The 18,483-nt window shown below is 39.2% G+C and overlaps 1 protein-coding gene across 2 annotated transcripts in view; it reads right to left on the bottom strand.

The window, feature by feature from the left end:
* Positions 1–18,483, bottom strand: part of ITPR2 (inositol 1,4,5-trisphosphate receptor type 2) — a 472,588-nt gene that overhangs the window by 355,696 nt on the left and 98,409 nt on the right. Inside the window, exons 1-5 of one of the 2 annotated variants that reach the window (XM_044385596.3) lie at positions 17,980–18,073; positions 16,156–16,254; positions 15,796–15,879; positions 15,349–15,495; positions 11,037–11,132 (exon numbers count right to left, since the gene is read on the bottom strand). In XM_044385596.3, the coding sequence (XP_044241531.2) occupies positions 11,037–11,132; positions 15,349–15,495; positions 15,796–15,879; positions 16,156–16,227 (399 nt within the window). In that variant the 5' untranslated portion in view covers positions 16,228–16,254; positions 17,980–18,073. Of the gene's footprint in view, positions 1–11,036; positions 11,133–15,348; positions 15,496–15,795; positions 15,880–16,155; positions 16,255–17,979; positions 18,074–18,483 lie in introns of those variants that run through there. The other variant, XM_026502230.4, reaches the window with a different exon arrangement.

Genomic DNA, 18,483 nt, shown 5'->3' on the forward strand with positions numbered 1-18,483 from the left:
CACAAATTCTGAGGTCAGATAAAACTAAACTGCGGTTAAACAAATCAGAAATTGGAGGTACAAGGAAGAAGAGGGGAGTGGATAGAAAGCAGAACCCAGCCCAAGAGTCACATGAGAGGAGTCTCTCAGGTTTTAAAACTGACTAACAATGGGAGGCAGAGGAGGGGGGCAAGAAAAGGGGAATCCAGTTACAAGTTGCTCTTAGTGCTAGGCCAGCAACTGGGGAGATCTGAGGCAGAACTTTCTTTTTCTTTGGAGATATGTATCTCAGCCTCCTTAAATTCCCTTGAATTATAAATAAAAGAATAAATTCCACAACAGGATTATTCTTGCTTTTGGAATCCAAGAGTGAAAGGTAGAAAGCAAAACAGATAGGGAATTAATTGGCCTCCTGTGTACTGATTAAACACAAAAAGACACACTTTTCCTTGGTAGTAATGACAGGTCCAGCACAGTGCCCGGGAAGGGTTTATCCAGCTATTTTAGTCCAGCATTGCTGTTTTGCATTTTTAAGTTTGTTTTCAATTTGAAGAATTCAGATTTTTTTTCAAGTTAAAAAAATAGCCATACTAAAATTATAGCTAAATTATTTCCAAAAGATATGCAGCATGTTTAGCCACGGACCATATACCTTACGGTCAAAGCGTTCATTCAATAAGCATTAGAGTAGTTGGTCACAGACACTGTGAAGGGAATTCATGCTGGAAACCATGATGCATCCTAACTAAAATGTGTAAATGAACAGGAATTAACATACCTAGGTCAAATACAAAATCATGTATGCCCTCTGAAATGTAAGCTATATTCCATCCCAAAGACAACGCTACTTTCTGAAATTTTATCTTCACATACTTCACCCACGTGGGGTCACCCATTTCAATCCCTAAGTTCAATCCCTAAGGGAAGTCTAGGAAATGGACTCCAGGCTCTACCCTGGGAAGAGCTCATGGGTATGAGCTTTAGGAAAGGTCACCAAACCTTGGAACTCAGGGTCCTCATCTGTTAAACGAGAAAAGTTTATGACCAAAGCCTAATCATACTAATTATAGGTCATTAAATTTTATATATTCATGTCTTTGGCAACAATACTAAAGATGGTGCTATCAGTTAGATTTGGCCTCATCTTGTGTCTCTCCAGCTGTAATGTGTTTTTTTTAATAATTAATATGGAGTTATTGCTTTAGTAAATTCATTAAAGTGATAATAATTATGAGAAGAAAGAGGAGGAAGAGGAGGGGAAGAAGGAGGGAGAGAAGAAGCCACCAAATATATCTATGCCTATATAAATTCACCAATATTAACTGAAGACCAAATAACTATATGCTTTAATGTATGTTTTAATTACACTGCTGCTTTCCTTCTCTGAATATAGTAAGAGCGGTAATTATTAAAGTAATTAGACTAAGGATGAACCAAAAATATATTATTTCTAAAGAAGGGGAAAAAAGACATGGTCATGTAAAAATTCCTGAATCTTTTAGGACTTTAAAAGAAATATTTCTTTATGTTAAAAAATAAATTATAAATCTGGCATTAGAGAGAGAGAGATCTTTTTTTTTCTTTTCTAATATGCTCTTCAATCATTTATTCAATAAACATTAATAGAACATCTATAATGGGCAAAGCATTGTGGCATAGGGTATTTTGGCAAAGATGAAGATAATATGGTCCCTGACCATGAGACCTTACAATCTAGGAGGGAAAATAAGACATAAATATAGTTAGTTGTAATACAAAATAGAGTGTGACAAGAGATACAAGACAAGAATGAATAATTTATAAATAATATAGGTCAGAGGAAGGAGGGATCTGTGGTGGGCAAATTTATTCGAGAATTATTCATGGAGGAGCGTCTGGGTGGCTCAGTCAGTTAAGCGTCTGCCTTTGGTTCAGGTAATGATCTCAGGGTCCTGGCATCGAGCCCCAGGTCAGGCTCCCTGGTCAGCAGGGAGCTTGCTTCTCCTTCTCCCTGTGCCCCTCCACCCCCGCTCGTGCTCTCTCTCTCTCTAATAAATAAATAAAACCTTTAAAAAAAAAGAATTATTCATGGAGAAGGTAGCATCTGAGATAAGCCTTGAAGGATGGGTAGAATCATAACTGGCAGAGAAAGAAAGGAGTGGGGAAGACAGGCAGTGCATGGGAAGTGAATGCGACATACATAAGAAAATGAGACTTGTTCAGAGAAGACCCATAAACATCATTTGTGGAATACTTTTTATATGCTTTTAAAAGTTAATTCATTTCCCCTTACAATTATCCTATTAGAAGGAATTCTTTCCTTAAAAAAAAAAAAGGTTTATTTATTTGTTTTAGAGAAAGAGCAGGCACAGGGCGGGGGAGAGAGGTAGAGGAAGAGAGAGAATCTCAAGCCAACTCCCCTGGTGAGCTTGGAGTGCGGGGCTCCACTCGGGGCTCGATCTCACAACCCTGAGATCATGACCTGAGCCAAAATCCAAGTTGGACGCTTTACCAACTGAGCCACCCAGGCACCCCCTATTAAGAGGGATTCTTCTATTAGGAGGGATTCTTCACCCCACTTTACAGATGAGGCCCTTGGGGCACATCAAGTGAAGGCTTCTGTGCAAAGTCACACCTCTGGTGAGTGGAGGGTCACTCGGAAGCACCAATCTAATAATTCCAAAGCTATATCCTTTAGCTAGGATACCATGTTACTTCCTTCCTGCCTCCATAAAGAGGAGGGGTGGGATCCAAGGTGCATCCAAGCCAGCCCAGACCAACGGGACTTTTAAACCATAGGCTCATGGGTTTATATCTTCAGAAAGATTTTGAGTATCAGTAGGGAAGCGTTTGCAAAAACACTACATTAAAAATCCCCAACTGGCCATGGAAAGTAGGAGATGGAGACAGGGGTTGAAAGAGGCAAAGTAACCAAGCGTGGTGGTTTTAGTAAAAGGTAGCAGAGCCCTGACAAAAACAATCATGCCAAATGTAAAGGAAAAAGCAGACACAGAAGATGTTACTGAGACAGAGTCAGTAGAACTGGAATGTGTAAATGGAGACAGAAAAATATGTTTGTCACAACACTCAATTTTTTTAACACTGCACTAAGAAAATGCACTGTTTGATGGGGAAACAATTCAATCTTAGATATAGGTATATAGGTATTAAGTTTCAATGGCAGTGGAATATCTGAGATCAAATCCCCGGCCCACTGCACGCACGGGAGTGAGTAACAGGGAGATTTTGAAGAGCAAAGACCCAGTACCAACCCTTGAAGGGAGTTCTCATTAGAATGGCCAAAGAGGGCTAGGAAGGAGTCAAGTAGAGAATGTCACAAGTCAGAATAGAGAAGTGGCAGAGAAAGAGAGAGGGACAGAGAAATATCATAAACACGTAGGCAGTGAAAACCATGACTGTACCGCAATCAAATGAAAGATAACTGCAACTTTCCACCTAACACAATAGCAAGAAACAGAACCCTTCTAAGTCCACAATATATGCTCATTTTCTTAAAACCAAAATGTTAGTTTTTTACGAGGAAGTGTGTTTTGATCAATTTTTATGATACATAACATTAAAATCATCGCTTGTATATTTTTAAATAATCATATATGTATATGTTCTTTTTTCCAATGCCTGGCATTTAAGAGACAACCTATTATTCTGACTGACAGGTCTAGAAAAGAAAAGAAGGGCAAAAATCACCTTTATTAAATGCTTATATGTGCCAGGCACAATTTATATTTTGATATACAGCATTTACACGTATATGTGGAGGGCCTGGTATATATATTCTCCCATTGCATTTATTTATATATATGTATACAGAGATATTTAAAACTATAACCCTAATATTCATAAGATTCTACGCTGATGTACAGGTTCTTGAGTACTAAGTTTTTGACTAACTAATTAAACCCAGTCTGTTGCACAGTTAGGTTCTTGAGTACTAAGTTTTTAACTAACTAATTAAACCCAGTCTGTTGCACAGTTAGGTTCTTGAGTACTAAGTTTTTAACTAACTAATTAAACCCAGTCTGTTACAGTTAGGAAATAAGTGTTTACTGCCATCTGGTGGAAGTCCGGCGTATCTACAAACAAATAAGCTAGTTGTCTTTGAAAGGACAACGATGAAATCTTTAACAAATGACATTATTTGCTACTCGATCTTGTTCTGGAAAGGATCCTTATGTCTTTAATAACATCCAAAGAAAGAAAATGTAGAAGCCGCAGATCAGGGGCACGTGGGTGGCGCAGTCGATAAGCATCTGCCTTCGGCTCAGGGCGTGATCCCAGCGTTCTGGGATCGAGCCCCACATCGGGCTCCTCCACTGGGAGCCTGCTTCTTCCTCTCCCACTCCCCCTGCTTGTGTTCCCTCTCTCGCTGGCTGTCTCTCTATGTCAAATTAATAAATTAAAAAAAATCTTAAAAAAGAAAACTTTGTGAGACAAATATGTATTTTGGGGCGCCTGGGTGGCACAGCGGTTAAGCGTCTGCCTTTGGCTCAGGGCATGATCCCGGCGTTATGGGATCGAGCCCCACATCAGGCTCCTCCACTATGAGCCTGCTTCTTCCTCTCCCACTCCCCCTGCTTGTGTTCCCTCTCTCGCTGGCTGTCTCTATCTCTGTCGAATAAATAAATAAAATCTTTAAAAAAAAAAAAAAAAGAAGAAGCCGCAGATCAGAAATTGTGATACTTGATTTATAATTGCTCCATGACTATGGAGGAACGGTTTACTGAGACTCCCATATTATCCCATTCAAAATATAATAAAATTACTTTCTCCCCCATAGATGTGGGTGGGAGCTCTCCGCACCGATAAGGTGCTACAAGTCAAAGACCCAGGGCAAATGGCAATGAGTATGCTTACAACCGCGCTGTGTGTTCAATGCAAAATACATGGCTGTTTATGTTGCTTCCCCTCATGTTACCTTCTTTCTTGTGCGGCCCGCAGAAACTGACATCGCAGGAAGGCAGCCTAACAATACGGTACTGTAAATGTTCTGGGACGCATTATCCGACAAAGCCACAAACGGCTTCATTCTCTAATTCACAATTAAATACTTTGTTCCACATTTTGTCCATGAGTTTCTAGCATTGTGTATTTCTCAAAAATAAATTTTGAACTCCCTGACACAAAATAGCACCATATTTATGGTGCTATTCTTAAATAGCTTGCAGTTTATGTGCTTTGTCTCTATAATTAGACTCCGAAGCTTCAGCATGTGAAATGGTCTAATTTCCTTTGGAGAGTGTCCCCTTCGTTGCTACACAAGCAATAGCCTCATTACAGTTTTCTCAAAAACTTGGCCTCCCTGTAAGTACTGGTTAAAATAGAATATCAGGTGTAGGAAGTATACGTATAAGTACAATTTTGAGGGTCTTTTTTCTTTCCATTTGTGCTTAGATTTAAGATTGCAGCCCTTTAAACTCACTGTGACATTTAACGTGGTCATCTATGGATATTAATAATTTAAACGTTACACAAAATCGTTTATCTCAGATGTGTATGCATGCTGGAAATAACTGCAAAGGAGATGTCCCAGGGACATCTTCTCCTCTACACTGCAAACTCCCAAAGGACAAGGACAAAGTGTTAATCGCCTCAGTTTTCTTCACAGTATCAAAATAGTGCCTCCACCCAGTACGCAGTCAATAAACAATTGCATAATGTTGGTGTGACATTGGTCAGGGTTCCTCAATACCAGCACTACTGGCATTCGGGGCCAGATAATTCTTCGTTGTAGTGGCTGTCCTGTGCATGGATGTTTGGCTGCATCCCTGGCCTCTACCCACTAGATGCCAGCAGCTCCCTCTCCCCAGTTCTGACAATAAAAATGCCTCCAGACATTGTCAAATAGCCCCTGGGTGACAGGATCACCCGAGGCTGAGAACCACTGGTATAGATGAAGCAACGCAAGTCTGGCATTGAACGCAAAGACTGTCATTACCTTGTTTTTGAACTTTGGGCAAAGTAAATCGCCTCTCTGAACCTGGGTTTCCTTTTCTGTAAAGTGAAATGATTGGATTTACAGCCTCAGTCTCTTTCTCTGATTCATCCATTACATTATCTAGTATTTACTGGATATAAATTCCATGTACAAGGTATCCAGTGGTGAGCCCCTAAATTTCCCACCCCCCTTCGGTCACCTGGCTTACAAAAAAATACCACTGCTGGATAAAAATTGTAATCATAATAACAGTACAAGTAGTGAGAGTAATAATAAACACCACTCCATATTTTTTTGTCCCCTTCTCAATGGAAGTGAGGGGACTTAATAGTTACTGAATATATTTTATGTGCAAGGTGCTGAACACTCCGTATCTTCCTTAATTCCAAAATAACCCCATGTAATATATACTATCATCTTTTTTACACACAAGGGAACTGAGGTTCAGAGCGGTTAAATATGTGCTTTAATTCACATAGATTGTGCGTCATATACATGGGATTTTTTTTCCCCACTACAATAGGCTCTCTTTGCCACACTGCCCAATATAAACACCATATACTCAAAGGCAATTCAAGAATTACATAACCCAATTTACCAGAAATGCCTCAAGCACATTAAAGTAATATTTCAAATTATCAATATGTGTGTTGAGAATGGAAAGGCTGAGGGAAAAGAGCAACACACGGCCAGATCCTGCTCCCCTGGCTGGAACTTCCCTTTAATGCAAAAACAGCTCTGTTCTCATCCTATTTTTTTAAATATACCTTTAAAACCCTATCTAACAGGACTGTTGTCCCTTTATTACTGTTCCTCCTCCTTCACAGCCCTGATATGAAAAATCAGTCCACCCCTACTTCCGCTTCCTGGCTTCCTTGTCATTCCTCCACCCCCTGGATTCTGGTTTCCACTAAAAATGCTCTCAATCACAAATGACTGTGTTCTTGCCAAATGCTGTAAATACATTTTGTTCCTGACCTTTTCGGTAGCACTCTCTCCTTTCTGAAACTCTATCCTCCTTGCTTGACATTTGTGATTCAACCTGCCTTACCCATCCACCAAGCAGCGCCTCCTCTGGCCTCCTCACCGTTCTCTGTATCCCCCACACCTTAGTGCTTCCCCATAAGCACGGCACTATTCCTACTGCTGTAATACACTTATCTCACTGCACTGAGAGCTCCTCAAGGGCAGAAATTAGATTTTCTAGAAACATCACTGGTTTCTACCAAATGTTTACAAACAGCTATCCAGCCTCAGCCTCTAAGGTAACTACTTCAAACTTCATTCCTTTTACTAATTAGATCAAATCCAAACCTTTCAATCAAAATCTTCAAGCAAAGGGATCTGTCACTCAATAAATTCCTTTTCTAACTCCCTTCCTTAAGCCAGGCCTCCCTTTTTCCATTGTCTGCATATGATTTGGACATTCCACAGCCCTGTCCATGTCTCCTTGGCAATTTCTACAATGATCGTCCTTTCGTTTCTCTACCAATCTGTGTCTATGCCTTTCTTGGAGAACCAGGGAAAAGTTCACCCCAAGCAAGAACGTTCTTTGGCTAATTTCATGCTGACCTAACTTGACCTACACACATAAGCAGCCTGACATGCTTCTGCCCACTGACCATCCTGTGGCCATTTATTATAGACTGTCTTCCAAACTAGGATGTCAGTTCTTTGAGGGCAGAGACTTACTCCTCTGTTTCCTTCTCTACCTGCAGCATTCTCTACCATGCTGAGCATTTATCAGTCATTTAAAAAGCATATATTAAAGATGGTATGAAATCTTAAAGAGGATGTCTGTTGCTGCTATGAATTCTAAAATTATTCCCAACTCTTGCATTTTCAACATCCTATGGTGTGTGTCTTATTTTTTTAAGAAGTATCTAAATATTAAAGATAAAATTTAAAAAGTAAAATAAAAGCCATGGAGCCTTTTCTCTCCTATGAATAAGGGTTTAATACAAGAAAATGAATAAGGCTAGGAAGTTACAAATCCAAATGTTGGGAATGATTTGAAATTAAAGACCTAGGCATTTTTAAAAAGCAAAATAATAAAAGTATAAATATTGTTTTTTAACTGCTGCCAGAGGCTAATTTCCACCTGTTTGGAATTGGAACTGGAAGTCAATTTTTTTATCAAGTGACAATGACATTTACAACAACTATGACTTTGCCACACCTGTAGATACTTTCACACCAGTAGGACACATACATCCTGAGATGTGTCTATACCAGGATCTTACCTGACCTTAGCTGACAAATGAAATATAAAACCCTAACCTATGGATGCCAGTATTTTGAGGCTAAGATTTCTCTTTTGATGGCAGAATACTACACAGAGGCACCCATTCTATTTTACTAGTTAAAATCAGTAGAAAATAAATTCCTAGCTTTCAATATTCAGAGATGTATTTAATGCTTAATTCTCCTTCTTTCACCTTGCCATAAAAAAAGGTTATCTCAAGTTTTAAGGTCAGGGAAGAGATCCTCCAAGCACACTAGACTCTTTAATGGACAAAACAGCATCTGGCATTTAAAGTCATATTCTCTAAAGACAGAATAAAGAGTCTTTCAAAGTCTTTTCAAGGAATGAACTGCTTTCTATTTCTCAACTTTTAATAAATTCCTTTATATATTGAGGTCTTAGATCTGCATTAAAGTTAATAAACAATTTAATTCTCAATAATTTAGTCATTTGAATGTATCAATGATACAAGTTGTTTTTTTTTTTTTAAGATTTTATTTATTTATTTGACAGAGAGAAAGACAGCCAGCGAGAGAGAGAACACAAGCAGGGGGAGTGGGAGAGGAAGAAGCAGTCTCCCAGAGGAGGAGTCCTATGCGGGGCTTGATCCCAGGGATCCGGGATCACACCCTGAGCCGAAGGCAGACACTTAACGACTGAGCCACCCAGGCGCCCCTCAATGATACAAGTTTTAATTGCAGAAATTAACTAAGAAAACTAATAATGTATAATCATGTCATTTTTCTATAGAATGTCAATAGTTAAAACAGCCACAGATTGAAGTAACTTAAGGAAGAGTCACTAACATAAAATCCAAGATCCAATATAAGATAATTTCTTATCTCCTTTAGGACATCTAATTCTTATTTTAGACAAGACTCTCTACCTTACTGCTTAATTTTGCATCAAAGTGTTATTTTTCAAAAAAGTTACTTCAAAACATTCATGGTGTAAACAGCCCACAAATTGCAAAGCTGTTATTTCATTTATTTGAAAAGATTCATAAATAATAAGTCAGATAGGTATAAAAGTAGAGTCATCTCTATTTCTCATAATAAACTTCACCATGCCAACATCACTTACTAGATGCTTACCATGAGCCACACGTCATGCCAAGGACTTTACCTCATTTAATTCTCTTAATACTCTTATTGTATAAGTGTTGTGATTATCCCCATTTTCCAGAGGAAGAAATTGGAGCTTAGAGAGATTAATTTGCCCAAACATGGCTCCAAATGCCACTCAGATACAAATCCCAAAATCTTCCCATTCTCTAAGCTTACAGAAGCCTGAAAAGCTTCTTTTTATTCATTCATTCATTCAAAAAACATTCATCAAATCCTTTCTAAGTACCAGGCACTGCCCTAGATGCTGGGGACACAGGGGTGATGTAAAGAAAACAAAAACAAAAAGAATCCCTGCCTTCAGAGAGCATACATTCTGACAGAGAATGCTGAGAAAATAAAATGTGCAATAAGTCAGATAGCAGTAAGTACTATGAAGACAATTACCGCAGATTAATAGGATGTAGAGGGTAATGGTGTTGACTTATGGTTTAGATAGGGATCAGCATGCTTACAGAAACTTCCTGTTTCCCACACCTTTTTCTCATCACTTCTGCATCCCTAGTTCCTTATCCTCCCTCACATCCAAAACCAAAAGTTGGATAAGTAATACTAAAAATTCTAAGGCCAGGGGCGCCTGGGTGGCTCAGTTGTTAAGCGTCTGCCTTCAGCTCAGAGCGTGATCCCGGAGTCCTGGGATCGAGCCCCATGTCAGGCTCCTCCGCTGGGAGCCTGCTTCTTCCTCTCCCACTCCCCCTGCTTGTGTTCCTTCTCGCTGGCTGTCTCTATCTCTGTCAAATAAATAAATAAAATCTTTAAAATAAATAAATATATATATATAAAATTCTAAGGCCAAATTCTGGTTTCGGATTCCAGAAGAAACCCTAAATCGAAAAAAAGAAACAGAGTTTAGGAGAGTAGAACGAATGGGTATTTTCATGCATCTAAAAAACAAATATTTCCAAAATTCTTACATTGGATAACCAAACTTTAAGTCATTTCTAAAACTTCTATGTTGTTACTTGTATCCACCCTTCATAGCTACCTGATTGTCAACACGTTTTTACCGGAGAAAGAAAAGACCTTTATTTGTTTTGACCGTTTTTATTAACAGTTTCAGGACAGTTCAGTGTCTCAGGAAGAAACACCTTTCCTCTCCAACGGTTTGAACAATAGAGGCCATCCACTAGCGAAACCAGTCTCGGTGAAGATGACCTGAAACTATCAGGGCTCTAACTACACCAACAATGAGTTGATCGTGTCTCCAATGCAGACATTCTGATAGAGTAAAACTAAATAAAAAAGTCTAGAACAAATGGCATATGATATGCAAATCAGATACTCTATTGCACTTGACCTTAAAATAAACGAACCACCACTGTTCTGCTGTTAATGGTTGTTTCAATTTCTTTTAAAGATTCACTTATTTATTTTAGAGAGAAAGGGAGAGAGCACATGTGCTTGCACCTGAACGTGGGGCAGGGCAGAGGGAGAGGGATGGAAAGAACCTCAAGCAGACTCGGGGCTGAGCACGGAGCCCAATGTCGAGCCGATTCCAAGCCCTGAGATCATGACCTGAGCCCCCGAGGCCCCCCTTGTTGTTTAAATTTTTAAGACAAAGATTATTGCAAGGCTTCGATTAATACTCACATTGTAAGAATAATGTGTACGCCAATCCAGACACGATGATAGACAACAATCAAATTTTGTGTCATGACTGTTCCTACAAACACAATATCTTTTGGAGAACGTACTTGCTTATTTCACTCTTTCAGAGTCGGAGAATTAATAGCACTGTATTCTTTAGTCTTACCTCTGCAGCTAAGTAGTTCCCAGTTGCAAGGTGTTTAAATCTGAACAAGCTATTCCATTGCCCAGCACCTCCACGGCACGGGTCATGATGAACGACCTGCGGGAGAGAAGGGCAACAGCAATAAGGCCGAAAAGGTACTCACGCTGCTGGCAAGCAGGTGCCAGCAGTACACAAAGCATTCGCCTGCTGATGCTAACTCGTCAAATCCAATATACGTCTTCATGAGAGGACAGAAGAGCAGAATTCCCCACAAATGAGCAAGAGACACAACGGTCCGCTCACGGTGTGCGTGCGTGACGCCCATGCCTTAAATGTGTAAATAGAGCCTTACTCCAAAAGACAGGTTTCCCAGGCCAAAACTGGAAATGCTGAGGGGTTCTCCCCCATCTGCCACTCAAATATTCATTCAACAAGTACTAAAAGCTTACTATACACCAGGTACTCTTCTAGGCAACAGGGTCACAGCAATGAATAAGACTAGAGCTTTCAGTCAGTAAGATCTGGCAAGTGCCGGGAGGACATAAACAGAGCACATGACTGAGTGACTAGGGAAGGCTTCTTTAGATGTGGCGATTAGCCCAGGCCTCTCCCACATGACATGTGAGCTGAAACCTGCAGGGTAAGAACGAACAGTCACGTAGAGAGATCAGAAGATAGCATTCCAGGCAGAGAGGACCACAAATGCCAAGGCCTGGAGCTCTTAATGAACCTACTTCTTGGCCCTTTCTACATGTGCTTTTGTATTAATACCACGTCCTTTGATCCCTTCCTTGGCATTGGCCTTGCCCCAGATGCTGAGCCACCAGGCTCACTGAGAATAAAAGGAAATGCTCTGAAGCAGGTGGCTTGGGGCAGCAGCAAAGCCTACGTTTCGCAGTCTGCAGATGACTGTGTGAGTCCCAGCTCTGCCAATCCTATGGTATGATCACAGCAAGTGATGTAACATCTTCAAGCCAGTTTCATCATGTCCAAAATGATTTTAATCCAAAGGATTGTTTCGAAGATTAAGTACTGGGAGAACTTTTCATTATTCTTCCCCAACAGGTTACCTTTTTTTGTTAATACTGACGTTCTCCCCCCCCCCACTTGGACTCCTGCCGCAGCCTCAAATGCTGTGTGCTGCTATATATAACATTCTAATGTTTTTGCTAGACTCTAGCTTCTAGGTCATCCCCTACTCTGATAGCTCAAATAAGATAATAATTATGAAAATACTTCAAAGTGGATGAAGTCTTAACAACAACAACAAAAAAACCACTCTCCCTGGGACCAAAAACCTACCCATCCTCCAAGTCTAAGTTCTAAGTTCTCAAATCAAACTTCTTCCACAAATCTTTTGCTACTCACACCGGCTACCCTCGAACTCCTTTGGCGAAGGCATAGAGACCTTTGACACTCTGATCACATCTATTGGTAGTCTCACAAACTTACACACACATTTTGTATACAGCTGCTAGAGGTTCACAAATAACTTGAGGCCACCACGGATCCCGGACTAAGAAGTTCTAGTCTAGGGGTGCCTGGGGGGCACAGCGGTTGGGCGTCTGCCTTCGGCTCAGGGTATGATCCCGGCGATATGGGATCGAGCCCCACGTCAGGCTCCTCTGCTATGAGCCTGCTTCTCCCTCTCCCACTCCCCCTGCTTGTGTTCCTTCTCTCGCTGGCTGTCTCTATCTCTGTCGAATAAATAAATAAAATCTTTTAAAAAAAAAAAGAAGAAGTCCTATTCTAGACACTAGTCGGTCTAGCAATACCAGTACAACTCCCTAGGGGACAACCGGACCTACAGAAAGGAGGGTGTTCTCATTCATCAGTGTGATTTCGGAGGGACGCTACTGGCGTTATCCGGCATTGAGGGCAGGCCAGGTACTGTGTGTGGCACTCAGGACCCGCCCCCTCACCCTTCCAAGTGCTCTTCTCTCTGTATCGCAGCCGTGGGAAGCCTCACCAGCAGGGTTCAGGAGTCATTCCATTAGGAGGGGAAGCAGAGAAAAGTACAAGAAAGCTTCCTCTTCGGGTTCCAGGAAAGGGGTGGCAGCTGCCTGTTGCGCTCCCACAAGGTGGTGTGGGTGCCTCCTGAAGCCCAGGAGGAGAGATCTGAGGGCTCAGAGGAGGAGCAGCGGTGACTTTCGGCATTGCCTGATCTTCAAATAAGACCGTGCTCCCTACCTTGGTTTTCCCCGTCTGGTCCTTCCAGTGGCATTGAAACCTAACTTCCTACAACAAATACCTCTTTGCTTGAAACAACCTCGACCACCCTGACTGACTCAGCACACGATAGAGAATGTCCCACAGCCTACCTCATTCAAACCTCCTGCAGAAATGCACCTACCACAAACATAAATTGGTAATACTTTAACATATGATCATATGAAGAGGTTTCCATATCAAGTCAGATGAGAAGTCTGATAATTGAGGAGGAATTCACTACGGAGAGAGAAGCTTAAATGAATTTAAGACATTATTTCAGAATTATTAAATAATGGATTCATTCTCTCCATTTTGACTGCTCGGTGGGTTCTAAGAGTTACACTATTTTCAACTATACATGTTGTTGGAAAGGATTACAATGCAGTGATACAGTAACAGCAAAATCTATAAAACTAATAGTAAGTACGTAAGAGAGAAGATTCATAATTCCTTTAAAAGACTTAGAGCCAAATATCATATAGGAGGAGACACATGAAATAAGGGGAACTTACTATAAATACATAGTATTTAATTATATTATTATATTAATTACATTATATATTATATATGCTATATATAATATAAAAAATATATGATATATAGATGGAAGTCACTATATGACTTTTTTATGACTGTGTTTCACTAATAAAGCTTTAAAATTACACCTCACATTATTGCTATCCCTATATTTCTTTAATTCTTTAGAGCACAATGGGAAGAAATCTACGGTGTGAAAAATACATATTTTAATTATGTATGTATTTGGGGGCTGTAAACCTATCCTCTTGAAGGATAAGGTCTCTTCTGAATGCTAGAGACTGAAAGTATGCCTCATTATGTAGTGGGGTTTCAAGATAGAAAATATCTTTTTCTACTTTTTTTTTTTCTACTTTTTTTTTCTACTAGTTCATCTCTATTCTAAAGCATGTAATAACTTAGATGATTGTTTTGATGTTACATTTATAATTAAGGCTCAGCTCACTGGCATAAACATCATACTTCCTCATTTTCTGTTTCAATAGTCTGTAATTTGTGTTGTTATCCCTATGTCAATGTCTATTTCCTTCTTTTTTTTAATCATGTACAAATAAGTGTGTTCTGTTATTACTTCCCCAACACGAGATATTCAAGAGCCCACATTTCCCCCTGCTCTTTCGTTTTCCTGTACTTGTATAGAATGTCTTCTGACCCTCATCTTCTACCACTTCTTTCAAAACCAAATGTATTCATCAAGATAGGTACAAATATTATACCTCCTAGAGTAATTATTTACATGTTGAAATACATATTATTTTATTATCAATTATTTATTATAAATTATTTTCCTTTCATTTTTTCTAAATTAGAATTTAGGGATGTCATTAATTTTTAATCATGTAAACAATAAATAATATTACCTATGAATTTCATTTTAAGATATTAAAGAAAAGTCATGAAATATGTACTGTAAAAGGAGAGTGATGGGTTTAAAATGGTTGAGAACCACTGCTACAGGCCTGGATATCCGTTAAATCAGATGGAATTTATCAAATGTTGGCTTGTTCATAGGTAATTATGCCTATCTTATCTCCTCCACTGTATAGAAAGATCCTTTAAAGAAAAATCCATACCTTACATTTTCTTAATTGTTCTATTGGCAACATTTAAGAAATACTTGTTAAAGGATGGATGAATTCTTAACTATGGGTCTCCTCATCCAATAAAAATAGCATCCCCAGAAGAAACAAATGTCCTTCTCAATGACTGTGCAGGTCTGGTATCTGTCTTTACCTAAAGTGAGTGAACATTCCGATGCCATCTGAGGCACATCACCTGCAGTCCGATCAGTCTTGACAATATTTCACAATGGATTTTTAAAAAGCAACATCTATATATTCCCTTATTAGATGGAAGAGAGAGAGAGAGAGAGAGAGACAGGAAAAGAAATGCTCCAGAGAGGATAGGTCGAGGACGTAGCAACATTTCAAATTGATCACAGTAACGAAGAGGTACAAGTTAGTACACAAATAATCTTGTTTTATGGATTTATCATAAATGATGCCTATAACAATAAAATAAGCATCCTAGTAAATCTTGTCTTTTTATAGAAATATTTATTAAAGTCCAAAAAATATTTACACACCTCTATTTCCCAGAGCGCTTTAGAACTGGTAGCGGAAGTGGCTGACTGACGCAAGGTTGTCCGAAGGAAAATGTGCTGTTTTTTCTCATATTCATCACAAGTCAGAAACTTCTCCTGTTCTGCATGAAACAACCTAACAACATCACCCTAGGAAAACAGGAAGAGAACACTGTGTTTCCAAGAAAAGTCTGAACAAATAGACATAAGAGGCAGATGTCTCCTGGTTTTGATACTCTGGGCCCTTCTACTACCTACGTGGCTTTTAATGATTATTTATACATGTCAAACTATAGAGAAGAAAACTCAGTGAGATACTCATAGTGATTATTAAGGTTTATAATCACCTCCTGAACTATGAATACTAGTGAATACACAGGTTTTGCAACCAGAAGTTTCGTAAGATGACTTCAGTTCTTCTATCAAATGTTCCATGTAGCACATACTTACTCCTTTTAGTACATCCTCTCGATAGGAACTATATTTCATGAATAAAGTGATTTTCCAGCTAGTGTTGCAATTAACGGCATTCACCTATTAATGAAGAAATGTTAAGTTATAAAACTGCAATTCCATTTTATACCAGAAATTATTCCTCCAACTAGTAAAAAAGCGAAAAAAGATAACTCTGGACAATGAGGTATATACCTCAACACAAATACCATCCAAAAACAGTAATCACTATTACACAGATCTTAGCAATATTAATTAGCATAATTATGTTCATGAAAACAATGAATGAAGCTATACACCTTTTTTTCCTCTCATGATAAAAATAAACAAATTCATTTTCTTTCCTCCTGAACTCACCTCCTTGCACCCTGGATTATCGAGAAGCTCTATGTTGCTGGCATGCAGCGGCTGTCCTGCGTTCACGGGCATCAGGACAACTTTATCACCCACGACAATCTAGGAATCAGAAATAAGTTGCAACTGAGACACCGAGCAGATCTATGGTGCTGTATTTGAAGCTAGAAATTACTGCAGGGAGGTTCTGTTAGTGACCTAACACCTGGTCTGTCTTCCACACAAATCTTAGTTCAGTTCTTTTTCGCTTTGAGTAAAATATTTTCCGATAAATGATCACGTAATCATGTTCCATAGTGCCTATCAGCCTGGATTCATAAAGCTAGTGTGGACCCTTTTCTTATTAGTCTCCCATTTCACTAAGAACTTTTTTAATGTCGATAAATAGGACATTACCCTCCACACTGGGTCTTATGCCGTGAGCACAGCTGATAGAGGGAGCGAAAGCATCTGCCACAATCAATCTGCCTAAATATTAGAACCACTTCAAGTGCAAGCAGAAAATGTTATACATTTGTATTATCTATGGGATTAAAAACAAGTCTGTTAAATTTGACCTTTCCCATTATCCCAGAAATACACTAAACATTCTAATGTCATCCGGATTCAAGAAATGCACGATTAGGCATGACCTTGTAGAAATATGTTTATTGTTTGGTCCTTGAGCATCTGGTTCACTCTTATCTTAAACATCCAAAACTGATATTGCTCTTTAACCTTTGGTGTTCAGGTTTAAATTAAAAAAAAATTTAACTTAAAAAAATTTTTTAATTAGCGGGTGCCTGGCTGGCTCAGTCGGTAGAGCATGCAACTCTTGATCTCAGGGGAGTAGAGATTACTGAAAAAAATAAATAAAATATATATTAAAAATTTTTTCGTTGGTTTTGGGAGAAATGCTCCAAAAAGTAAGTTGAAGTTGATTTTTCATTTATGTTACCATTAACAATGTCCAAGTTATCTTCAAGAATTTCTATTCATAGCTCAAATTGTGGGACATGAAGTTATGCTTTCTTTAAAAAAAAAAAAAGATTTTATTTATTATCTGTCAGAGAGACAGAGAGAGCACAAGCAGGGGGAGCAGCAGGCAGAGGGAGTAGCAGACTCCCTGCTGATAAGGAGCCCAAGGCGGGACTTGATCCCAGGACCCCGGGATCATGACCTGAGCAGAAAGCAGACACTTAACCCACTGAGCCACCCAGGCATCCTGAAGTTATGCTTTCTTAATGGTAATAATAAGCAGTTTAATTTTAGAGTTACTAAAGTTTATCTTGTCACAACCCATTAGAAGACTTATTACTGTTTGGGGCACTTAGGTGTCTCGGGCACTTAGGTGTCTCGGGCGCTTAAGCTTCCGACACTTGATTTCAGCTCAGGTCATGATCTCAAGGTCCTAAGATTGAGTCCTACATTGGGCTCCCTGTTGGGCGCAGAGCCTGCTTGTCCCTCTCCCTCCACTCTTCTTTGCACCCCCCCAAATAAATGAAATTTTTTTTTAAAAAAAAGACTTATCAGTGTAAGACCTACGCTCTCGATTCTCATATAGAATTATTCACCATCTCAGAAACGAAAACTAATACCTTCTCTGTGCATATTTCTTACTGAGTATTAGAGTACATTAGTTTGACAGATAACTGAAAAACAAATTAGGACTCAGAAAATAAGAATAAACAAAACTTCTCCTCCCTGTATCTTAACCTAGACCAAGACTTTCAGGAACATAATTTCCTATTTCCAATATAAATTAAGCTTTTATGGGTTATATACAGGAGTCTACATTTACACGAAGTACTATTGTCACAAACTATGATAAAGAAGCCTCAAGCTCACTATTCAAGCAAAGGGAAGTTGTTCTTAGGGTTTGCAGAAGTAGCTTCTACTGCTCGCAGGATTGGTCTCTATTCATTACCCGCCTTTCAAGTTCATCATCAGTTGGGTGCTGGGGCTGTGACTCGCCAAAGCCATCATAGAAGCTCTCTATGCACAGATAAGGGAATATCATCAAGAAACAACGTGAAGTGAGAGGGTGAGGGGCAGAGCCAGGCTCTCTTTGTGTAAAAAGGGGAGGAAGGGAGTAAGAGTACATGCATCAGAAATCTTTACAGAGGTTTACTGTGGTACAGACATGGGGAGAGGGAAAAGGATAAAAGACTTTAAGCAATACATCTTTATATTGTTTTCTAACTTTGAACCAAAATTGGTATTTTTAAAAATTAAATATAAGGGAAAAACATATAAAACGCAACATGACATAAACATATTTCCAACATCCCCTTCCAAAACACACACACACACACACATGCACGCATGCGTGCATGCACGTTATTACACATG

This window comes from Ursus arctos, unplaced genomic scaffold (assembly GCF_023065955.2).
Source record: "Ursus arctos isolate Adak ecotype North America unplaced genomic scaffold, UrsArc2.0 scaffold_26, whole genome shotgun sequence".
Lineage (NCBI taxonomy): Eukaryota > Metazoa > Chordata > Mammalia > Carnivora > Ursidae > Ursus > Ursus arctos.